The sequence below is a fragment of the Neolamprologus multifasciatus genome, chromosome 4, assembly GCF_963576455.1.
Source record: "Neolamprologus multifasciatus chromosome 4, fNeoMul1.2, whole genome shotgun sequence".
In the NCBI taxonomy this organism is placed as follows: Eukaryota; Metazoa; Chordata; class Actinopteri; order Cichliformes; family Cichlidae; genus Neolamprologus; species Neolamprologus multifasciatus.
Window position 1 is genome coordinate 9,282,936 of NC_140442.1, and position 24,411 is coordinate 9,307,346.

At 39.2% G+C, this 24,411-nt stretch overlaps 3 protein-coding genes and 3 non-coding genes across 10 annotated transcripts; 5 read left to right on the forward strand and 1 right to left on the reverse strand.

The window, feature by feature from the left end:
* map3k14a (mitogen-activated protein kinase kinase kinase 14a) lies at window positions 1-11,464 on the forward strand. Of its 3 annotated transcripts, none has more exons than XM_085156409.1 (16): window positions 1-110; window positions 5,325-5,597; window positions 5,681-5,762; window positions 5,878-6,097; window positions 6,386-6,769; window positions 6,863-6,997; window positions 7,090-7,219; window positions 7,662-7,790; window positions 9,093-9,197; window positions 9,291-9,448; window positions 9,539-9,689; window positions 9,901-10,221; window positions 10,314-10,411; window positions 10,568-10,706; window positions 10,805-10,905; window positions 11,024-11,464. In XM_085156409.1, exons 2-16 carry the CDS (start codon window positions 5,339-5,341, stop codon window positions 11,183-11,185), a joined length of 2,574 nt encoding a protein of 857 aa, XP_085012535.1. In that variant the 5' UTR covers window positions 1-110; window positions 5,325-5,338; the 3' UTR covers window positions 11,186-11,464. The 3 variants fall into 3 exon arrangements, with proteins under 3 accessions (XP_085012535.1, XP_085012536.1, XP_085012534.1); XM_085156410.1 differs by lacking the exon at window positions 1-110 and adding an exon at window positions 117-4,035; XM_085156408.1 differs by lacking the exon at window positions 1-110 and adding an exon at window positions 117-3,844.
* An 850-nt stretch (window positions 11,465-12,314) lies between these two features.
* On the reverse strand, window positions 12,315-16,354 carry baxa (BCL2 associated X, apoptosis regulator a). Of its 3 annotated transcripts, none has more exons than XM_085156414.1 (6): window positions 16,178-16,354; window positions 14,889-14,937; window positions 14,220-14,378; window positions 13,955-14,090; window positions 13,741-13,845; window positions 12,315-13,657 (listed from the first exon to the last, which is right to left on the reverse strand). In XM_085156414.1, exons 1-6 carry the CDS (start codon window positions 16,209-16,211, stop codon window positions 13,559-13,561), a joined length of 582 nt encoding a protein of 193 aa, XP_085012540.1. In that variant the 5' UTR covers window positions 16,212-16,354; the 3' UTR covers window positions 12,315-13,558. The 3 variants fall into 3 exon arrangements, with proteins under 3 accessions (XP_085012540.1, XP_085012541.1, XP_085012539.1); XM_085156415.1 differs by lacking the exon at window positions 16,178-16,354 and adding an exon at window positions 15,576-15,695; XM_085156413.1 differs by lacking the exon at window positions 16,178-16,354 and having other exon boundaries at window positions 14,889-15,512.
* rps11 (ribosomal protein S11) lies at window positions 15,811-17,809 on the forward strand. The gene is made up of 5 exons (XM_085156416.1): window positions 15,811-15,942; window positions 16,421-16,561; window positions 16,785-16,860; window positions 17,173-17,302; window positions 17,587-17,809. The coding sequence occupies exons 1-5, from the start codon at window positions 15,928-15,930 to the stop codon at window positions 17,708-17,710; spliced, it is 486 nt and encodes a 161-aa protein (XP_085012542.1). The 5' UTR covers window positions 15,811-15,927; the 3' UTR covers window positions 17,711-17,809.
* LOC146519766 (small nucleolar RNA SNORD35) lies at window positions 16,626-16,709 on the forward strand. The gene has a single exon (XR_014873942.1). It is a non-coding gene; the product is annotated as a small nucleolar RNA SNORD35 (small nucleolar RNA).
* LOC146519767 (small nucleolar RNA SNORD35) lies at window positions 16,988-17,071 on the forward strand. Its single transcript, XR_014873944.1, has one exon. It is a non-coding gene; the product is annotated as a small nucleolar RNA SNORD35 (small nucleolar RNA).
* LOC146519768 (small nucleolar RNA SNORD35) lies at window positions 17,382-17,466 on the forward strand. Its single transcript, XR_014873943.1, has one exon. It is a non-coding gene; the product is annotated as a small nucleolar RNA SNORD35 (small nucleolar RNA).
* Window positions 17,810-24,411: the final 6,602 nt, after the last annotated feature.

Here is a 24,411-nt window from a genome sequence, read left to right on the forward strand (position 1 = left end):
TGTAACAATTAAGGGAACCCAAAAACTACTTCGAAATTCAAGCGGAAACAGGAAAGAAGCTACATGATGTCAAGATCGCCATCGGCCGACGCCTAGTTACGGGAAATACGGTAAGTGAAGAATATATAGTATTTATCATAAACGGTTTAACGAAGTTAAGAGCTTTCTGACTTCAGTGTTTCCCGCTGTTTGTCGAGAACTCGATTTCTTGATTTACATGTTTGACTGTTTAACGAATAGTTCAAACATTTTGGGCCTAAGTTTTATGTGAAATGGCGGTGAATGTGGCTAGAAGGAAGTTAGTGCGCGTGCACACAATAACAGCGCGTGTATACACATGAAATTACTGTTTAGTCAAATTATGTTCATTTTAAATGAATCGCTAAATAGTTAAACATCAAAGGTGACCATTGGTAGGTAAATTGTTATAGAGGCTTACTGTAGATTTTACTGTACAGAATATAATTACCGTCGTACTGCTTATACTTCTCAGTGGTACCCTCATTTTATTTTTATTTTTTATTTTTTGTCACAAAGGCTGTACTAGCTCTAAACATGGATATGTTGATGTTCTTACCTGGTAAAAAAAAAAAAAAGAAGAGCATATTAGTGATAGAAAAAAAAAACTTGCTATATTTGTTATAGGAGTCCTCATAAGAATAGCCGTTATGTATGTTATTATATGTTGTCGCAATATATGCAGTCACATATCTTTTTATGCTCTTATCTGTTTCATTTAAACATTAGAGCCCCCATGTAATCTGATAGAGCTAAACAATTACATTTACCAGATGTAATTGTTTACATTAGTCACTCTTGGCAGGTCCTATTTTTCAGGTCCAAGTTATGCTGGGCCTCCATACTGCACCAATGCTTGCTGGATCTTTCTTGGCCCAGAGTCAAACTCCTGGCCTGCATTTACAAGCGAAGCAGCACTGGTCCAAGTCCACCCTTAAACGAAAAACCTTTTGTTCCTCCTGTGCAAATATCCTGTTCTCATTTTCTTTGCAAGATAGCAAGAAAGTGCAAATATGACTGTATTAAGATGAGCTCACTATATAGAAAATGTATAGAAAGATTGCAGCTTAGTAGAACATTATTATAATATACATGCTTTTAGATTTGTTGACTTTGGCCATGTTTAGTAAACCTATGTTGGATAGCATTGGGAAATGGAGAAGAATGTTTTTCATGAGGCGTCAAATGCACATTTCTAATATTGATTCATGAGAAAACTGTTTTCCGAATTAATTTTAATTTGTCAAAGAACCCAGTAATGTTTACAGAAAAACTGGGATAACATTAATAACAATGGCTTAGCTCTGAATTTTCCTGGGTAATTATTCTTTTAAAATGCAAGGAGTTTATAGAACATCTCAGTTTAATGGAAATAATGTGCAGCAAAGAGAGGACTATGCATTCTTACTGTAACTGACTGTTTCTTCATTGAAGTTAATATTGAGGAAGTAACTAGAAAAAGGGAAGTTGTTAGACATTAGACAAGAGGTATGACTGAGTACTTGGAGCTGCATTTAAATGTGTGCCTGCAGATGTTTTTTTGCAATCTTTTAGAATGTGTAGTTGAGGACTGGAATGCTTTCCTGTGAAGCAGCCACCGGTTCTCTTAAGGAACTCTTGCCTGTGTTTTCTGAGTTCCTTTTAGCTGTCGTTACTAAAGGCTTTGGAATTTCATTAATCTCTGTGAGAGAAACAGAGCAGCAGAAGCTATACAGTCACCAACTGTATGTTTTGTTACAGTTTAGTTCAAGATTTCCACAGCAAAGGTCATTATGGATTAAAGTTTATAATGTGCACTATTAGTTATATGTTTATTAGATATGTGTAGACATTTAGGGTGCAAAACTCCTCTAAAGCATAATTGTTTAGGTTTCTGATGACACTGACAGGGAAGTGTAGGTTCAGTTTGCATGTAAATGAAAAGACTTTAGTGTTGATTACTTGACCTGCAAAATGAATTGGCAGAATTTGATAATCAGTCATTGCCATTTCTCCATTTAGTAAAATGCCATGCTTGTCAGTGCAGAAAGTTGGAACAGAAGTTAAAAAATGACCTTAGAGTTGCACAGACTTCTTTTGCAAAAAGTGAAATATTCTCAGGACTGCATGAGCAATATATGGCAATAGTGAAGTACATTGGAGATTCATTTCAAGTATAAGGTTTCTAGAAATGCAGTTTGGAATATGGTCAGAATTGGTGGTGTGCCCCAAGCTGAGACGTATAGGCCGATTCTTATCTGTTTTGCAATAGTACCAGGGAGCTGTCTGTTGGTCTGTCTGTTTCCAGATTCATTCACAGCTTAAAAAATCCACCCAAAACAAAGCAGAATTTCTGTCAAGCTTTTAATAATATGAAGAGGCAATTAAAAACATGGAATTTAAAAATCAAAACCAGCAAATTGCAAAGCAAAAAACAACCCCCCCAAAAAACACTGGTCACAGTGACATCTTAAAAGAAACCTTAAAATCTTGAACCTTGAACTAGTAACTTTTGACAGTTTTTTTTTGTCACACAGTTAATCTGTTGCACATAATGTTGTGGCTAAACTGACTAAATATTTCAGCTCTAGACAGAATGAGTAAATGAGAAAATGATTGGCAGACGAACTGATAATTGGTACTAATTGTTGCCTTTTTTATGAGTCAGAATATGTGAAGTTGGTGACTAATAGAGTACCAAAAACAAAATTCTAAATGCTTTGACTGTCTACAATGTCTGTACCTGTGTCCTTAAGCTTATGTCGGTTTAGCAGAGATATTGTTGTCATGACAAACAGTTTCCTTATCAGTAGGGGTGGAGTGAGCAACTTCCATTGAGCTTTTTGATTAAGGCATGTACCAGAACCTGTCAAGTGATGTTTCGGGTTTCCTGTAGTGGTTTTTATATGACTAAGTTGTTTTTCTGCTCAAGAGAAAAGCAAGTGAGATTATTTCAGATAGAGCCATCAGATTATTGACAGCTCATACGCTTGCCTCAGTCTAAACACTGTTTTCGGAAATAATTTTTCACAAGAAGATGCTCATAATGTGAGTTTTCACACTTCCACATTTTCATAAAGAAAGAAACTCTTTGTTGTTTTAACAACAGGACATATAGTGGAGAATGTGGGCGTGTGACATGACATGTGACGGGCTCTTGAATGTTGGCTTGCTACAGGGCACGCACTTATTAGTATATCAGAGCAAATGAAAGGCCACAAATCCCTTCACATTTAGTGGTGTGAATGTGTACAGAAAGTTGACTGTCCATTCCAGGTGATTATCAGACTACCTGGTTTAAAGTGGACAGAGAATTGAAATTGTTTTTCACCCATTAAAGAAACTTTTTTAACTGATTTTTTGCTTTTTAAACAAATTTGAATTCAGTGCTGTGCTGTACTAATCATATCCTTTGCTTATTCCTCATTAAAACCCTGTATCTTGATAGTATGCAAAGATTGAAAGGGTTTAGATATTACCACTACTTGCATCACAGTTCATAGTTCACATTTTTTGTTTGTCACCATACCCATAAGCAAACCTGATCCTTCAATTGGTAGTACTCAAGAGGGCAGAGTAAGTAAACCAGCCCTGTTAGAGGGAGCAGAAGGAGGGGGGAATATGGGGAAGTGTAGATGCATTTCCCATAAGTCATAGTCAGCCAGCTCCTCCCCCCAGTTGGCTGAAAGCCAGCATCAGGAGAGCAGAAAGCAAAGCGGCAGCGACTGAGCCGAGTCGTTACTGAAAAGTCGAACATGAAGGCACGCAAACGGAGCACCTAGATCGTGTCGATGACAGGTTATTCAGAACAAATACTTGAGAATGCAGTTCAGACTGGCATCTATTGGTATGTCTGCCCGCTACATCGGCTCACGCATACAGAGTCTGTTTTTGTGCCTGTTTGTTGCAGTGGGGTTTTCTCTATTTCCTTTCCACGTAAATTCATTGGGGTGTGGTGGTGCAGCGTCTTAAGACGGAAGTGACAGTTGAGTTGCTTCGCTCTAGATAATCTTGCGGTGCATGAAGTCTGCGTACAAGGTAGTATCATTAATAAACTCAGACAGCTTTAATGTAATTTTGATTATGTTTTGATGTTATTTTTTGCTGTATTGTTACTTGTATCTATACTTTATTGGTGTTGTCAGCAGCAAAAGCATGTAGTGTGCATGTGATTGTTTTAGTCAAGAATTTAGGCTTAATCTTTGTGTGATATGCTGTTAGTGTAATGGACAAACTGACGCAACTAATTGCAACTGTAGTGCTCTAAATGTAGTTCTCAGTTTGTGCCTTTTAAACTGCATGTAGTTTTCCTGTGTTGGTTTTACAGTCTTACCTATTGTGCTGGTAATAACTTTTAAGGTGTGAACAGACAGCCATGCAAATCTTTATTTCAAATTAGCCCAGGCTGTGCAGCCCAGGCATTGCCTAGGTTACTTCCTCTGACTGAAACAGAGTGCATGCACTGAGCGACAGAGTTTGCAACTGTGAAAACAAGGCCGGGGTTTAATTTCCTGTCTCATCTGCCCACCTCAAATTTCACAGTTTCAGTTCATCTGCGCTCCTAACCATGTGTGGCGCAGTAAAATATGTTAAACTTCAAACGAGCCATAATGAAGCAGATCAAATTATTTTTGCGTTTATGCATGGGTGTATATTTCCGTCGTAAACCTTTCAGTCGGATCTTCAGTCAGATTTATGAGCTTTTCTGTTGTGCTCGATTACAGCAGGCAAATGGCACCGTGGAAAGTATTTGCAAAGTGCGCCATAGATGCAAACTAAAAAATACTAAGAACAAAAAATGAACAAAAAATGAAGAAAAACAAACAGCAAAATGCATTGCAACCTTTAACCTGAGATGTGTTTAATTTTCAGAATCCATTTGTTCCCCTTTTTAGGTATCCTCACTCCCACGCTCACATTAGCAGATAAAAGTCCTTTGTTACATTTTGGAGAAATGGTTTATGCTTATACAAACTTCACAACATTTCTAAAGGTCACTCTTGATGAGTCGCAGCAAGCATCTGACTAACTGAATAAATATCACGCACTGAGCTCTGAAGTAACGTGTTCATCAAAATCGAAAGCTCGGTTTATAAAGGTGCCAAATATGTTGCCCTCGACCAAAGACAAATTCACTAATTAATATTTAAATAATAATACTAAAAAAGTTACTTTTAACTCTCTGGTTATAGCCACACAAACAACCCAGGCCTCTATAACTAAAACTAAACTGATTAACTCTTATTTAAGATTAAAGACAAAACATAAAGGCAGGAGACAGTTGATAAGGAAGATCGTTATTTATCAGCTGCTTGTGTCTCTTGCAGATTTAGAAGATAACATGGCGGTGAGACAGAGGCTCTTCAACTCAACAGCGCCTTTCACTGGACCACCAAAAGCTGACCTGAAGGGGACATATCCATCATGCTCCAATGCAGAGCAGGAGACTGAGGAGGCGCAAGACGAGGGGAAGGATGGCAAAATGGGATTTACGCAAAAGTGGTCTGCTGATAAACTCACTAAACTCCTGACACATGGAACTGCAGAACAAGTGGAAGAAATGCAGTTCAAGACCTCAACCATTGTTGCTCAGGCAGAATGTAAATATATTTTATTTTTATAGTGTATCACATCAATGAACTTTCCTGTGAGCCAATTTTACATTAACACTGTGCTCGTTTAGGTGAAACCCAGGACTCCCAAGAGTTCAGCCCGTCCTGTTATGACCGCTCCTTCCGTGCCTTCCCTAAATGCTTAACCACCAGGTAAGATCTTGGGGACATTCTCTGCATTATAAATTAAATTTCTGTTTAAGGGTCTGTGCTGAATTGTGTAAACATGCCTTAAATTCCTTTTGCTTTCTTTGAATTTCTTTTGAAGTCTTTCATCTGACCAAAACAATGTGGCGTGCCAAACAATGGCCACCATCCAGGAAGCAAGCACATCAATACTCTCCTCAAGAAAGAGTACCCATAGGAGACAGAAACGTAAGGGGAAGAGGAAGAAGCAGCAGAAGAAGAAGGACAAGCAGCGACAGAGACGTCGAATGCCTTCTGGAGTGCCTGAACAAGAAAGTGGAAGTTCTCTGATCCCGATCCTGGTGAGGTTACTCTTCACATCTTTCTTGACTATGAAACTGGATTCAAAAATGTGTTAATATTTAGTATGCTGTGCTGTTGAAAGAATTTAAATCGTCTTCAACAATAGGGTCCTAATCTCTAGAAGTTCCCATGTAAACATTACCCTTCCTAAATTGTGAAAGGGAAACATTGAATTCCAACAGCCCCGCCTCTTTAGGCCTTGAATTTTTAAGCCTAGAGCAAATTTATCAGAGGATGTAAACACTATATTGTCTAAGAACTTTTTTTTCTTCTTCTTCTTCTTGTAGGGGGACTCTTCTGTTGAAGAGAGAAGCGATCTCAGTACCTCTTGCTGTAGCAGCTTTGAAAGCTCAGAGGAAGACGACCGAAGGGCTTCTTTTTACAGCCAACAAGTTTACAACAAAGGCTCAAGCTGTTCCCCTTTGAACTGGCCAGTTTTGGGTAACCTCTCCAGTGTTCGGTCATATGAGCACAACAGCAGCTCAGACTCTCTTAGCAGTGTGGGAGACTGCTCACTGGCCCTTGCTGGGCTCAGAGGCTGTGTCAGTCAGGGGGATCCATGCTACGCAGGGCCATTTTTCAAAGAAGTGGAGAGGGAGACTAGGGAAGACGAAGACGAGTTCTCGGAAGCTGACTCTGTTAGCAATGAGGGACTCATTTTTTATCATGAAGTAAGTTCTGCTTTGCTTCAGTCTGCTTGCTTCAGTATGTTTTGATTTGAAAAGTGGCTGAACCAAACTAACCTGTTTGTCTCTTGCTGACAGAAAATTCAGCCTGTGGACTCAGAATACAAAGAAGGGAGAGAGTATGTCCTCCAGCACTTCATCAAGGAAGGCTCCTATGGTGAAGTACACAGTGCTGAAGATGTGAACAGTGGGTTCAAATTTGCTGCCAAAAAGGTAATTTACAGCATATCGATTTGTATAAAAACGGTCTTGTATAAAAGTATGTACATAATCTTAGTATTTTACGTTCCATCTTTTTCTCAAAGATTGCCCTGAAGAGGTTCAACAGTGAGGAGGTGGGTGCGTGGAGTGCCCTCAGATCTCCTCGTGTGGTGAAGCTCTTTGGAGTGGTTAGAGAGGGGCCTAATGTCGTCCTTCTGATGGAACACAAAGCTGGTAAACAATCCCACTATCTTCCCTTCACACACAGCGTATGTTGTTGATACTAACTACTCCTGTTGTCATTTAAACTCAAGAAACAGATGGAGTCAATTAAGTGCACAAACATGTACAGTACATGGAACTTGAGTCGACTGAGTTCAAGTGCAGAAAAATACGGATGTGATTAGTGTTGAGATGCGGAAGTGGGTGTTTCTGGGATGCTCGAAATGACTGTTGACCTTACTCAAAGAGTGTTTGTCCAAACTGCACCAAACGTGTGACGCAAGCTCCCTTCCTGATAAACATTGATATACCTGACACATTTTTCCATTGTCATTAAATGCTGGCTTCTTTACAAGCCATAACCCAGAGGAAAAGATTAATCAGATGCTCTCTGTTGGTAAATATTACTAAGACAACAGTCTTTGTCCTGCTCTAACATTTTGTGTTATTCCAGGCTCTTTGGGCCAGCTGATAGTGGAACGTGGTCGACTGCCAGAGGATTTAAGTCTCCACTACCACTCTCAAGTTTTAACAGCCTTGGAGTACTTAGTGAAGAAAAGGGTGGTGCATCTCGATATTAAAGGTATATTATACAAATGCCATACCTTTGAAATCTTAGATGACTTGAATGTTAGCCTGATATTTATGATGTTTGGTGTGCCCACTTTATGACTGAACAGCCATTCAAGTCATTCATCAACACATGTGGTTATTCATGACACGTATCTTAAGAGTGAGCTTTTATAAGAAATTTAGTGTAATTTAATCAATTTACAACAGAAAATATATCCACAAAGTGAAGTTGTTAAGTTTTATCCACTTTTTATCTCTATATAATTTACAAATTAATAATGACTGGGACTGTTCCTGTGACTTCCTAAATATTGGTGATGTTGTCGAGTGATAAAGTATGGAATGTAAATGTTAAATCCAAAAAAGTAACAATATATCGATATTGGCACTGCCTCACAACACTTTCATTATGAATATTAACAGCTAGAGAACAATAGTAATAACAGTAAAACTAAGAAATGTGTCAGCTTGACTTTTACTTGTTGTGGTAGTGGAAAGTTGAAAAAAAGACAGAGAGAAAGTCAGATTTGTAATTAGTTCTCATCAGAGGATTTTGTGTCTATGCGCAGCTGTTGTTTGGAACACAAGTGTCATAGATACAGTCTAGATTTGATCTTCAAGCACCTGGGTTGTGAAACCAGATTACCACAGAGAAAAAGACGGGCTGGGAATTTCCCACAGTGTGACTCACTGCTGTTCTCTAGACACGGCGCATGTGCACAAAATCAGGACAGCGAGAGAGAAAGGGAGAACGAAACGGAGTGAGGGGGGGGATGGGACAAAGAGCAGGAAGTAGTTCGAAAGAGAAGAAGAGGAGAAAAAGTACAATGGACAGAAAGAATACAGAAGATGAAAATAAAGTGGAAAGGGTTATATAGAAGAACAAACGAAAAACAAAAACAGAACAGAAACTGAGATTGAGGAAGAGCAAAAAAGACAGAGAATAGCTTAGGAGCTGACAAGACATGTTTTGTGGTGTATCTCAAGCGCCATCTGCTGTCTGTAATTTCTCAGGAAAAGCTAGACAATAATACCACATATCTTCTTTATCTGCGTACGGCTTGTGACTAGTTTCCACATCCATTCCACATTAAAGAGTTTAGCACAGCAGCTGTCCCTGTGTGACTTCATATTTTCCATTCATTTGGCTCCTTTGTCTTAGACTGTTTTGTCTAAGCAGCTGCCCTGTTTCTAATTATGTCATCTAAAAACTACATAGCACAAGTCATGGAAATCAACCAAGCACCACTGACATCACACAGCAGCACACAGATTAATGCAATGGATTACTGACTCTACCTGTTTCTCACAGCCGACAACGTGTTGCTGTCGGACGATGGTAGAGACACCTTCCTATGTGACTTTGGACATGCCGAAAGGCTCGACAATCAGGGTCAGAGCCTCAGTAGGTCCAAAGGTAAATACTTTGTCACTGAGTAATTTGGCAAGATGTGCAATTTCTCCACTTACATGTCCAAATTCACAATTTTCTCAATGTATTTGATTACAGATCTGAAGGGCACAGAGACTCACATGGCCCCTGAAATAATAAAAGGAGAACCCCGCGGAGCTAAAGCAGATGTGTGGAGCAGCTGCTGTATGTTACTGCACATGCTCAATGGTTGTCAGCCTTGGACAAGATACTATAATTGTCGCCTTTACTTGAAGGTATTCTTCGAATACTTTATTGACAGATGTTTGTTCTTTAGAGTACTCGTATCAAGCCTTGACTGAATTCCCTTGGTTGATTGGTTACAGATTGCTAACGAGCCCCCGCCTCTGAGAGAGATCCCACCTGACTGTGGCTCTCTCACTGCTGAAGTTATAAAAGCAGGACTCCAGAAGGATCCACTGAAGAGATCATCAGCATCTGACCTCAAAGAAAAAACTGACAGAGCTCTAACAGAAGGTAAAGTAAATCTGCACTGCATCTGGCTTGATGGTGATTTCCGCAGTGAGTTTACAGACAATTGAGTTTATTTTGCATTTATGTGGTATGGAATGCTCGGTTTAGTGACCATCAGTTGACCACATTGAGTTTAGTAATACCTGCTATACATTTCTTAATCAGTTTATCGTAGGTACATAAGTTCATTTAATTTTTATTGATTTGATTGCAGTTGGAGGACTCACCAACCCAGTGAAGGGTCCCTACTTAGAGCCCTTGCTTAACACCAACAAACCAAGTGACTCCATGCAACTCATCACCAGCAGTGCTGACTTTGAGGATGAAGAGATGCACCAAGAGTCCATGGAAAAGCTGATCACAACAGGGAGGAGGACAAAGAAACTGACTGATGAGGAAGAGGCAGACGCTGATTCTAAGAAATCGAAACGAGGCTCGCCTCATGAACCACAAATGCTGATCTCGGAGCTGAGCCACAAGAGGGACAACAAAGTCACCACGGTACCTGAACTTGAGCTACGGAAGCTGGTTGGAGGTGAGGTTTTCTTTAAGCTGTATTTAATTCCAGGTGTTAAGTATGGCAGATGCTTGAACTCTTCATGCTTTTGTTTTTTTGTTTGTTTGCAGATTTCTATCTGAGCAGCCTCTCCCAGCTTCATTCTGCTGAGATGCAGGAGCAGTTGTTGTCTTGCCTCAGCAGTGACCCTTACTCGAACTGGGAACAGGTAAATCAAAAAGCAGAGCAGAAATAAAGCCAAAATATCAGGGAAAACATGTTGTTAGGCGAACAGTTTTTAAAAGAACTTCTCTGGCGGCCTATTGTTTTGGTTAACAGCAGAAATAATAGACCTACTGTTTGGTTTGTGTTCCCCTTTTTCCAGGACTCTGGCCGCTGGTCTCTGAGCCCAGGAGACGACCTCAGCTCCGGTGTCTTCTCCTACAATAGCCAGCCAGATGTGCAGGTGTTCAGTTTGGATTTCCTGGGTCACACACAGCAGCCACCACCTTGCTGTTTTGAAGGTGAGATAAAAAGCTCTTCTGTTTAATATGATACCTAATTGTATATAATTTTTTTTCTCTTTGGTCATGTGCCTCACTCTGCTTTATGATTGGTCCAGGGGTGGATGTCTGCATCAGAGACTTTAGTGATAAGAAAATCCAGATCAGAGAGATGCGTCGGGTGAAGGTGGGCCATATTGCCACTGGAATCAGTGATCAGGTGAGGTATACTCACAGAATCCCACACTATTATATCCAAAAAGTATATGTTGTTTGTCCATTTAAGTAGAAAAAATAGAAGATTATACTAGTTTGACGTTCATCTGTGTCTGATTTAGATCTCTGAGAGGGTTTACACACTGAAAACTGAGCACGGCCAGCAGATTGGTCACGATGAGGAGGTGCAAGAGTCCGGCCTGGAGCTCCGCTGTTTTCCAGCTCCAGACTTCAGCACTTCCTGGAGATGGAGAATCAAAGATGGGATGCTGGAAACACGATAGAGCCCTCAGCTACTTTATTCCAGCTGCAATTTCATATTAACCGCTCATCATTTCATGTTGTGCTTCGAACAAGTGTCTTTGGCTTTTGTTGATGTGTGAGGGACCATAAAACATTTGTGAGCCTCCACTTTAACAAACTGCTTTTGCCTAAAATATTGTAAATTAAAAATAAAAAATAAAATGAACTATAAAAGAGGATTGATTTTTAGCTTTGTGTCTTGTAATGTTGCATGTGTCGATGTTTACGTTGAGTCAATAAATAGAAAACTGTGAAGTCTGAAAAAAGTTTGATGTCTTTTTATTTCATAAAAAAAAACAAGTTTGTAATACTTTTAAATTGATAGTTCATATGATTTAGAAGTTACAGCTATATAGTTACTAATTATATTATTACTATTATTATAATAAATATAATGGTTTTGTATTAGGATAAAGTTGGTCTCATTTTACTTTTCAGCCTTTTAAGGTTATATCCAATATCCTTTAATTAATAATAATAATAATAATGATGATGATAAAAGAAAGGCCTTTTCTATTTGTTCCACACTGGTGGCAGCCTCCCCTCCCCTATGGATGAATATATCAATCAGTCTGGCGACTGATGACTATGACATATTTACCAGAAACTTTAGTGCAGAGCAAGGTAATGCCAGAGAAGACATTATTAATATCTAAAGATTATTTATCACAGTTTGATAATCCACCATTTCTCCAAAATTATCTGAAGGCTATACTTTGGATTACTAAGCCTTGGGTTATGTTTATAAAAATGAAAAGGTTGATGTCTTAACTTGGACATTAAAAATATCAATGTGCTTCCTGGGGTCTTACTTTGCATTAAAAATTGACACTAATGTATAATCTAACTAGCACATTGTTTGTGTTGATCTATACAAGTTCAAACACCTCTCAGGAGACTAAGTTTCTATTTGTCTCTACATTTCCAGCAACACATGCATTTTCTAGGAACAGGAAAACAGGGATAGCTGGTATGCTGATTTGCTGACGTAAGAAAAAGTAGGGAGGTGTGACTGATCACGAAAAGTCTGAGCCATATTTTATGAGATCATACGTAAGCCTTTTTAGTATAGTCAACATTCAGTGTGTGATTAATGCACAGCTACAGATAATAGTTAAAAGATTTATTTTTAATATTACAGCATACAAAGTCACTGCAAAAAGATTTCAAGGGAGACTTGAAGGAAATTTTACTCTTACAAATATGATATAGAAAAGGTGAAAACTTGAGAATATCAAAATGATTTCAGAGTTAAAAAAGAAAACAAAAACCACCAAGGCACTGACAAACAAGAAGAACGTATAAAAAGACTTTTGCTGTTTAGACAAAGTCGCAGTTTGAATAACTCACGTACAAAATACAGTACTTTGAATATGTGTAAAGTGAGGTAAGAATCTGTGAGCAATCCATTGCTTTCTGTGTCTGCAGCGTCAAACCTTCAGTAGACCAAAAGAACACCGAGAAGTAACAGAATTATTGAGTGTCACATTAAGGTCAGAATGCTGGTCAAAATGCCCCCAAACACCATATGATTGTATGTTACACAAGATTGTAGTTCTTTTACTATCCTCTCAGAGAGATTATATGACTGTTTTTTTAACCATCTGATGATTCATGTTAAACGTAAACATAACTTTATACAGAAGAATTGGGTGCTGCACCTACTGGAAGAAGAGAAATGAACTGGGGGTTAATTAAACCCAAACTTTTATCAGAGTTCTCTTAATATATACCGTTTTCTAAATATTTCCGCAAAAATATCTCTTTAACTCCATTGAATATGACCACCTTCTTACACGTTCAGTGCCAGCAGAACATTACAGATTTACACCAGTGAACACTCACAAATACATGAGAATGTGGATTGGCTAGCATACAGACAATGATGTAAAATGGATGGAGAGAGTGGGAAGAGCAGAAAGGCAATTTCTGTGAAAAAAAAATAGCAAAAAACAAAACAAAACAAGGGAAACTCTTAAGTTGATCAAAACATTGCTCATAATATCATTTAAGGTAGAAAACAGAATGCAGTGACTTGTGTACCAAGTAAAAAATAAATTAATTAAAATGCATTCCTTGTTCAAGTCTTGACAACCTCTCCCCATCCTTCAATTTTGTGCACGTAATCCTGCACAGCTCGCTTCCCCAGTGGCATAGGCATCTTGAGTGCAACAGCGCTATTAGTCCAACTCCCAATTCTTACATATGAATAAGAGGCAGAAATGAAGAACAATTAATTCGAGATAAGTTCTTCCTGTTGAGTGTATTTCTTTCTGCATTCTTCTTCCTCCTGTGCCATTTCCCTCAATTGTAATTCTTGCTGTCTTTCTCCTCTCTGCTCTTCATGCTTCCCCTCACATCTTGCGAATGACAAGAACAGTGGTAAGGACTCCTGCCAAGAAAACTCCGACCGTCTGCCATGTTGGTGTGCCAAAGTAGGAGCGAATACCCTCCTAAAAATGCCGAAAAGACAGGAAAATTAATATGGACACATTGATTATTGCTAATAAATTAGGTTTATTAGTTTGCTCCTTACCCAGCCACCTTGCTCCCTGATCCAGTTGATCACATGTTCCCGGAGATAGTCTATGGTCCAACTGATAATGGTTCTGATAATATCAGGAATCTGAGTTACAAGAGCCTGTAAAGGTGTAAAGAGAAAATCTTTAGATTTTTTTAAATTCAATAATACATGCCTTACTTTTGTTATTTATTAATTTTAAAATACCAAACATAGCAGTTTCACATACTTTGATAACGAGTCGGCATGCAAAGTAGAACAATGCAACCACCCTGCCCCAGTTAAATATTCCATCTGAAAAGATCTCATAGGCCACTCTCATAAAAACCTCTCTTGTGGGACAAAGCGAAGAGTCATTTATCATTCTAGGGAAAAAGATTGAAGATTGGTAAGCAAATAATTTAGTGATTACAGTTATAGTTGAACAAACTTGCATATCATAATACTCCACGCCTTTAAAGTTGCCTGAAGAGGCACACAGACAAGTTACCAACCTTTGGAGCTCTACATTTCCATCCAGATCGTCTCCAATCTGCTGCAGGCACTGAGCAAGCTTCTTATGTTTTGGGTCAGTCAGCTGGCTTCCACCAAGCTGTTCTCTCGTCACTGCACTATTGCCATCTCTTTGCCTCTGAACTCGCTCATAGATGAAACTATACAGCACAAATACACAACAGTAAGCCATCTTACACTTTCTCTAGTTCAACAGCAAGAAACCAAAGTGAAGGGGTTAAGATGACCTGGTTACCTAAGCTGGTTATCATCATTGAACCTTGGCACATTAGCACTTTCAAAATGGACTGTTACTTATATATAGCACTTTACTACTCTTTGAGCGTTGCATGTGTTTTCTTACAACAAGCCTTGTTCACATATGATACATATTTTCTCTGTGCCAAAGCACTTTTAACCCAGCATTAGGACACTAGCACTCTGACAGATGTGTCAAGGTCAACATGAGATTCACTATTTATGTTGACATGCAACCTAGAAGATCAAACAAACAGCCTTGCAATTGGTAGGTGACCAGCTCTTCCTTCTGAAACAAGTCAACAAAGACACTCAAACTCCTTACACCTAACTCCTTATATCAAGTTGATTTCCTTCACAAAAATGATATATTCCACATATAACTGCTACCCAAGAGTGTAGTGTGTACTCACTCCTGTAACAAAAAAGTTCCGACTTCCAGTATCTGATCTCCGGAATTCCCTGAAAGACAAAGGTAGACACTCATTAGATGACTCAAATGCTGATAAATAAGCATTGCGCCAAATTATTATGAGATCACTTTAGATGACAGAAAAATTATACGTCAATTCTCAGTTTCATCGTAGGTATTTTTTTTCTCGTAACAATTAGTTTAAACACGTTTTTAAAACTATTGTTTTTGTAAATTATTTATATCTCCTGTTCAACTCAACTATAGACACCTGTTTGTCCGTAATATATACAAAGGCAATACATCAAATCTGCTGTTAGTTATTTAGTTGATAGTATTAATTTAAGTTAATTCGCGTTAAACACTGTCGTAACTGAGGAAATTTGCCATTTTTTTAATGTCAAAAGGATGCCGTTTCCAAATGTGTACGTTTCGCTTTTGGTCAAACGCGTTTGCTTACTCTTTGTAATGCGAACATCTACACAACGCAGTGCTAACGCAAAGCTAACGTTTAGCTACTTTTGCTAAGCTAAGCTCTATCCATGTTAACGATACACTTAGCAAGCGATAAAGCGGCAAACTAAATGTTAACTGTTAAAGCGCCACATTATCTGTGTCTATCGGACTCCCACCGACACTGTCAGAGTCGAAATATATGTTTTTATTTGTTAACGATAGCTGCTACTACCTTGATCGCCTCCTCCTGGGTGTGATGCCATCTTGTTTTCTGTTTGGGTCGTGCAATCACGTGATAACAGTTATTTGTTCGTACCAGTGGGCGGCACTTGCCACCCTCACTTTTTCACCCTCTAGTTTAATTTACAAATGTACAAATAGAACTATAGGCAACAGAAATAGGGAAAAACTATAATGTCCCCTACCGCACGTAAAGTGGTACCATAACACTGTAATTTTAGTCCAAAAAAAAAGTCTGTTAATTCTTTTTTTAGCCTAGCCTAAATGAACGTCATTTCCCGTACCTCGGTGTCTTCCGTCCGTCGCGCGCATACACAGGCCTCTTTACGACTCGGCTGGCAAAGATGGCGGATGCACAAGTATGTTCGGCAAAACGGCGTGGTGACTTTAAATCGACATATTTACACTTTAATAAACCTTTTACTCATCTAGAATTAAGTATATACCATTATAGTGTTCTTATATTTGTTCCTGAGTCACTTCAAACTACATTTACGCGCTTATAGTCAACATTTTTTGCTCCTCTGTACTCCCTCGTGCAGCGCCCAAGTAGCCGGAATGGTAGCTTGGTTAGCTTAGCGTGCTATTACTTACCATTCCCTATTGATACGGCTTCCACTCTTTGCATGTTGTGCGTGTTAAGTCTTAGCGTTTAGGCACGTCTTCTGTAACTTGTTAGGCTGCATGTCATATTAACCAAACGTGAACATAGTTTTTAGTGAGAGGAAGTAAGTCTTAAGTCGACTAACGAGCGGCGGCGTGTGAGAGAAATGCGGGGTGAAGGTGATGTGATTTCTATTTCAAAGCTTTAACTCGCTGATCTGTATTTCTGACCAGACCGAGAGATCCTATCAGAAGCAGCCTACCATCTTCCAGAACAAAAAGCGTGTTCTGATCACAGATGGTGGCAAGGAGACCAAGGAAAAACTTCCTCGCTACCACAAGAGTGTTGGGCTGGGCTTCAAAACACCAAGAGAGGTAAAGGAATCAATTCAAGGCATTTTTCAAACGTTTAAATACAAACAAGTATTTGGTTGTAAGCTGCAGATGATGTTTTTCTCACGATGGTCTTCCAAGCCTGCAAGGTTCTGACGACAATGCCTTTTGGCAACACTGATGCAAACTTGTGATTATGATTTCATGTTAGATTTGATAGTCTTATCGCTCATTCATATACTGTAACATGTTTGTTTTTCTCCAGGCTATTGAAGGCACCTACATTGACAAGAAATGTCCCTTCACTGGAAATGTTTCCATCCGTGGCCGTATTCTCTCTGGTCAGTTGAATGTCTTGTAGCACAGACAAGTGTTTTTACAGATGTCCTAAACTTAACTTTATTTTAAATGAAGCCAGAACAGTGTAATTTACTAGAAACCACATGTCTTCCTTTTTTGTCACTGTCCTGCAAATGATGCTTATCTCACGATGGTCTTCCAAGCCCTTTGGGTTCTGACGACAATGCCTAATGGCAACACTGATGTAGTCTAGTGACAAAAGTACTAAGAGCAGTTTTCTAAATCTATCCAGTGCCATTTTATGACTATAGAAAGTGGTATAACACAAAATGCCGTCCATTGTCTGTCTGAAGGTGTGGTGACCAAAATGAAGATGCAGAGGACCATTGTCATCAGACGTGACTACCTGCATTACATCCGCAAGTACAACCGCTTTGAGAAGAGGCACAAGAACCTCTCGGTCCATCTGTCTCCTTGCTTTAGGTATAGCACCTCACATATTATGTTTTGTTAAATAACCTTTTACTTAATAACGGTGTTCCTTCAAAGCATCTTATTTTGCTGCATATGATGTTTTTTCTCACGATGGTCTTCCAAGCTCAGGAAGCTCTGACGACACTGCCTTTGGCAAAAACTGATGCAGCTTTGCTTCAGTATGACAACATTTTCTGTCAACTTAGTTTTGGACATGCATACCCATCTTAAATTCCCCTTTGCACTGTTTTTTTTTTTTTTGTTTGTTTCTTTGTTTGTTTTGTCTTCTGCAGAGACGTCACAGTTGGAGACATTGTGACTGTCGGGGAGTGCCGACCCCTCAGCAAGACAGTGAGATTTAACGTCCTCAAAGTGACAAAGGCCGCTGGAGCCAAGAAGCAGTTCCAGAAGTTTTAGATGTGACTTTGAACGAGATGTCTGCCGTCGGCTGATTTGTCTCATTTTGAAATAAAGAAAATCTTGGCTAAATTTCCCGGAGCAGACTGAAATATAAAACATTTTTGTGTGGCTTTATTTTCAGTAGTTTGAGCAAAATAAAGAGACAGCACTCTATGTGTTACTGGTCACTGTAACAATATTATTGATGCATTTATGAAGTACTCGTATGAAAATTAAGTATTTTAATTTTGGGTACTCTGCTTCCTGGTCTAAAAGTCTACAAAATCTGGAATTACAGTCATGATAAGGTACATTCTTTCAATTCTAAAATTTATCAGGGCACAAAGAAGTTCTGGTTCTAGAATTATTTAAATACAAACCTGGATGAGCAGCAACAAATAACATGCTGTGAGTGAGCAAAAACAAAAGAAAAATGCAGAAGCAGTGAGTGATAATACATCAAGATTAAACGGCGTGTTTCTAAATGGTTCACCTTTAAAAACAGCACAATGAACTGTAGTGACTGCATACAAAGACTATCAGTCTTTTTATTGGGTACGAGTTTGGGCCCACTTTCTTACTGCTTTAGTGAGGGTTGCTCTGCACAGCATTTTAATCGAGTGGACTTGGCTAATACAACATCTTGATTCTTGTCTTAACACCTGAATGCTGCAGCAAACTGCCAAGACTGGGATATAAAATAGAACAGATTATTAATCGCATGGTGTAATATGTTTTGTAGTTCATCTGGACTATAGTTTGAGGTCATTTAAGCCCTGCTACAGAAAACACTTTTTTTACATCTTCATAAATTAAACCTTAGAAATGAAAGAGATTGTACTTTGTTTTTCTCAAAACTACAAAAAGACAAAATAATGCAAACAAGGTGAGGCTTTGGAAGGTTTAAAAATAGTCGAAGTTGAGTAGATAAAGTTGAATCTATATTTTCATATTCGGTGCTTTAGTTCACTTACCAGCTTTATTGGTCTTTCTCAGGGTGGCTGCTCTACTGTTTTAATAAAATAAATCCTAGATATTGTCCCTAAAAGGTACATTACTGCAGCTGGCAGGTGTTTCTAGTAGCCTACAAATGCTTTTAGTGATAAATTGTAAATCATTCTACCTTCAATAACTCGAGTGTCCTAAGGCTGAAAGAGTTATTTCCTAACTGAAGTCTAGTTAAAGCAGCATGGCAATGATGGGACATTTAGCTTTATAAGTATTTTTTTTTAATTAGTCTGTAAAAATCATTAAATCCATGCAGTTGCTAGACATGGCACTAAAAGCACAAAAGAGATTATGAAATGACTACTGGACCAATGAGATGGAAGATGCAAATGAACCTCTTCAACCTCACTTTTCCACATGAGAGTCTAAAAAAACAATTAGTTTTGTGCACAAAAAACAAACAAAATAAAAACACATAGTGTCTCACTCAAACACTGGGTCATGCTGTAACATGTATTCATAATTATTTTTTAAGCAATCAAAATGCATCAACCTGTTCCTAACCAATCTCCCTATTATCACCAGCAGGGGGCAATAGATAGCTGTTTGAATCTATTCACTCTTGACTAACATATGTGGTAAATGGATCAGCCATCAGATTTTGTCCGATTGCAATTATTCATGAGACAAATGACAATACTTGCTTTGTAAATAAAAATTATGTTAATAGTATTTTTAAATAATAAAATATAATAATAATAAGAAAACAATAGATAGAATATACTTTATTGATCTCTCAAAATAGTACAATACAATAAATAAACAAAGTAAAAGTGGCAACAGTGGTAAAAAAAAATAAAACAAAGAAAAGTACAAATGAATTATGAATATGCATAAAATATGCATTTTCATCTCTCACAGAAAGAAGAGTTATATAATAATATATAAAATAATATTGGATTACTGTTGAATAACATTAATGTCTATTTCAGTGATTCCAAAGGTGTGATTCAGGGCCTCCTGTTGGGCCATTAAGGTACTGCAGGTGGGCAGCAGCAATAACAGAAATTCAGTTTGAATTTAATCTGTATGTATGTACAATTAAACATAATGGTATTAGTTATACTTAAAAAAACAAACAAACAAATCAAAACAAACCACAATGTAATTAAATGTAAAATTAATGCATGAATTAATAATGATAATAAATAAAATACATTACATTGATTTTTTTCTAATCATATCTCTTGGATATGTAAAATGACACTTGCATAATGCTGCAGCCACAATATGACCTCATTATTTTGTACTTTTAAGGCCCAAAGATGCTCAGTGTGTCTGAGATTCAGAGAAATACACAACAAGTGTGCTTGTCAGCTGATTCATTTGCATTTGTCCTTATTTCTGCTTGAGAAGCTGACAGCTCTTCTGTGTGGGAATCAGTCAGCCCCCCACCCCCTTCACCGTCTGCTAGCTGAGTGCCGTGACAGAGGAGTCACTATTAACATAATGTCGCAGTACATGCTTTTTTCTCAGTGCTCTAGTGATTGTGGGACATATGGTGATGATGTGAAAAGGAGAAAGTGGTTAATGTGAGCTCAGCCATGTAAGTAGTCCTGTCATTTAATGATTAGCAGACTGAGCAGCTGTTCTTCTGAAGCTTTGCTATGGAAAAACAAATATTTCCCTCAATTACAGTTTTTACTTTTGTTTTTGCTGTAATAATAATAATGTAGCTCTCCACCCATGCTGCAGTGTTTACCTAAACAGCAGTGTCCCAGCTTCAAACCACAAATTGTCCTCTGTACCGGGGCTTTCCCAGCTCTTTCTCTCCTTCGTTGCCGACTCTACGGGAGGGTGGGAGGGCTTGCAGGATGTTCTCGGAATAACAGGCTCTCTCACAAGCAGACACCCCAGGGAGCATGATGGCCCTGAAGGACCCCCAGCCCACATGAGTGCAAGCATGCTCCCAAGGAGTGTTTGTCTGAGGGCAGAGGTCTGATCCCTTAAGAAGTCTGAGCAACCATAATAAACCAAAACTGACTGTCAAAACTGTGATGGATATGTACGGGTAGATAAGCCTGGCGATGTTGCTGTTGTTGTGCATAGATCCAGAAAGCTAAGATAAACTGTGCTAATCATTTAAGCTAAAGAGTTTTTCAAAACGCACAAGATGCAGACATACATTTCTTTGTGCCATTGTTCTGTGTATTTACTTCCACGCAAGTCTGATCGCTGAATTCAAAAACAGCAACAAAAAAAACCAAAAACCTGTATTGATTTGCATTTTCATCCTCACTTCTTGAAACACAAGCCCTGCAATTCAGGGCTCAGCTTTGAGATGGAGAAACCAGTCACGCTTCTGCTAAACTAATTTCAAGTTTCCATTTGGAGGCATCACAAAAAGTGAAGATAGATTCTGTGTAGTGGGATTTAGTAGAGCATCCATCACTGGTGGCTTACTCGGGACCTCTGTGCATATGAAACAAATGTATTCTGTAAAGAGCCTATTTTTTTAGCACACTCATATAAAAGGGGTCTCAGCACGCAAATATCTGCAAACAGCAGTATTGCAACATGTTCTTCTGTTCAATAGTACTCTTTAAACATTGTTATCTATATATTTTCTGGCCATGACAGTAGACAGACAGCCAGGTCACTTCACATTCCTCCAGTCTGCCAATATGTTTACCCAGAGTCATGGAGCATGCTTGCAGCCATGCTTACTTGTGTACCTAATGGTAGGGATGTTAACTTTAAGGGTCATCCCAGTGAGGGTAATCAAACAATCAAAACAGAGACCTTCTGGTGAGCCAGCAGGAGGTTGCAAAGTCACCGAAGCTGGAGCCTGATCATGGGCTGTTTGGAGGCTGTCAGTGGCATCAGACCTGATGGACTGAGCAGATGCAGAGACTGTTTTGTGTAATACAGAGTAGCCTGGGCTTTAACAGATAAAGTCTTTCACTCTGCGGTCTGTACTACAGACAAAATAACAGACTGCTCAACACAAAGGTAAGCTTGTTTCCTGAATCTCAAAAAAATCACCTCTAAATTTAAGTCTACCTTATGAGGGATAAACTTATTATATTGCTACAGATTTTTTTTCTTCTACTGCAATATAATACAGAACCATTAAACCCACCACTTCCCTGTGGCTGCCTGCGAGGTTGCACAACACAAACACTATAGACTCCACTACGGGTCAACATGGGGTCACCCTCCACATCTGGCCATTCCATTATATTTTTGAACGGACAAAAAGAGTCCAAAGGCGTATTATTATGACACGATTCTCGGCCACAAACAAAGTGCCATGTGGTCAGGCTGCACACTGCAGTCATATATATTAAATATGGGTTTGGATGGCCTTCGGTTAAAGCCAGTGAAAGTGGATATGGTGGCTAATAGGCATGTCAAGATCTATGTCTTTAAGGTTAAAGGTTCTGGTCACAGTTATCAGTGTTCGTTATCTACAGCAGCACCTTGAGCTTCTTAACTGATTTTAAGTGATCTAGCAGATGTGGCTGCTGCTCTTCACTTGCAGACTCATCAGTTTGTGGGTGCTTTTGTAAAAACATGCTTTTATTAACCTTATGATTCCTGTTCCTGCACGTTCGCTGAAGGGCAAAATTCGAACACTTCAAAGAGTATCCGTTACAAAACGCTGATTGATAACTGCTCACCTGGTCTGTCTGGTAAGTCGAAAGCCATGCAGCTACACTGCAGATTTACATGACATCTACTAATTCAATATTCTCGGCGTCCATGCCTGCCTGTCATACAAACTGCATGTTTGGCATGTGTGACTGCGGTGGGCATCTCCAATTTTACACCATGTCATCAGATCAAAAGGGCGGCTGGTGCTGCCAGGTCACAGGACAGGGTGTTGTGTGCTGCAGCAATTTTGGGTCATGTGTGAACCATCCAGCATGGCTGTCATCAGAGCAGCCCCGGGGTGTGCTCCTGCTGAGTGATGGCCTCACACTGGAGCCCTGATCAGGCAGAATCTGGTTTACATATTAAACATGTGCTATTTTCAGATAAACCAGGTGATTTGTGTCCTCATGGAATGTATATTCATTTGTACTCGAATAGGCATCTATTGCTAATGAATACAAACTACATAAATAACAGAAATACCAGAAGTTTTAGTCTTTTGTTTTGTTGAATTCTTTAAGTTTGTGTTCTGAGAAGGTAAATAAAGACCTGCACTGTAAAGTGTAACACTTCTCCCTATGAAGTGTAACAGGAGAAACTCAAAGGAACGCCCCTCAGCAACAGTTTGTGGTGTTATTGAGCAGTTCCTGTGCAGTGAGAAGAATTCACCCTGGCAGATGGTGGGGCCGAGGCCCCCGAGGCCCCAGGCAATGCTACACCCTGGGACCCGGATACCTAATCATGCCCTGTTGAGCCTCTCACCTGCTGCTCCACTGCTCACAATGTTATCTCATCTCCCTGACCTATTGTGGCTCCCATCGGTGATAATGACAGTTAAGAGACCCACGCAGCGCTGGAGCAGGAGCTCGGTCTCCCCGGAGAGAGTCAGAATCATGGGAAACCTCAGAGTAATCGATCTCCCCATCCTGCCTCCTCTGGTGGATCTTATTTCTTATCTCGTATTGCAGTAAACTACTGTGGTGTCTGTGATTAAAGCACAGATTGTTTTGACTTTCACAGCCACTGTTCTTAGAGCGCAATCTTATTTTATTATTATTATTTTTTAATAAATCAGTTGCCAGTGCCCCTCATACACTGTAGGACATAGAATTATAACAATGTAATGTAAAATCCACAGTGGCATTTAATTTGCTCTTTGTCTCGTCTCATCAGTCTAAAGTCTAATTTCACAATAGACAGAAGAAATTCCACTCCATTCGCCATCTAGCTCAGAAAGTGTTCACAGACCATAGCTATGTGGCCTTGGGTAACCACAGTTAGTTGCATTTTAAAAATTCTGTTCGTGCAACCTACTTAACCAAACCACAGTATTGTGAGGATCTTTGTTCTTGTTGTTGTCCTCTTTATTTTTGTGCTTCACTATTTTCATTTTCACTTAGTCATTTATCATGAGAAAAAACCCCTCCTCTTCATGCGTGACCTCAGTTCCCACCATCTCAGACAGACATGGTCACAGTGGCCCATTTTTCACTGGGCTCTGCCCAACTTAATTAGACTTTCATTACTTCGTTCTGAATGTGTACCTCATCAGTAAAAATGAAGATGGGAAAATGACCTGCTAGGACAAAAATAATAAAAGGGGTATTTGTTAAGTAAGTTTGGCATTTTACTTACTTATACTCAGTGTTGGGGAGTAACGGAATACATGTACCGCCGTTACGTATTTAAAATACAAAATATGAGTAACTGTATTCCGTTACAGTTACCGTTTAAAAAGGTGGTATTTAGAATACAGTTACTTTGTTGAAATAAATGGATTACACGGCGGTACTTCCCTGTTTCATATTGTGGCGGGTCAGGACTGTTTGGGTTGTGTTTGACAGCTACGTTCTGTTGTTCCAGGTGGTAGCGTTACGGTTGCCATGGTTACAGGGTGACGCTCTCTCTCTGCGTGTTTCCTGGGTGAGAGAGGCCTTGTTGTTGTTGTTGTGCTAAGCTAACAGGCAGAATGCTACAGGTATAGCTCTAAAGAATGTAGCATCATGGGCAGTGTAGTCCGTGCTGCAGGGAGAATGGACTGCCATACACGTTATGTGTCTGTGAGCGAGGGAGGGAGAAAAAGGAAAAGTATGAGCTGTCATCGAGCAAAAACG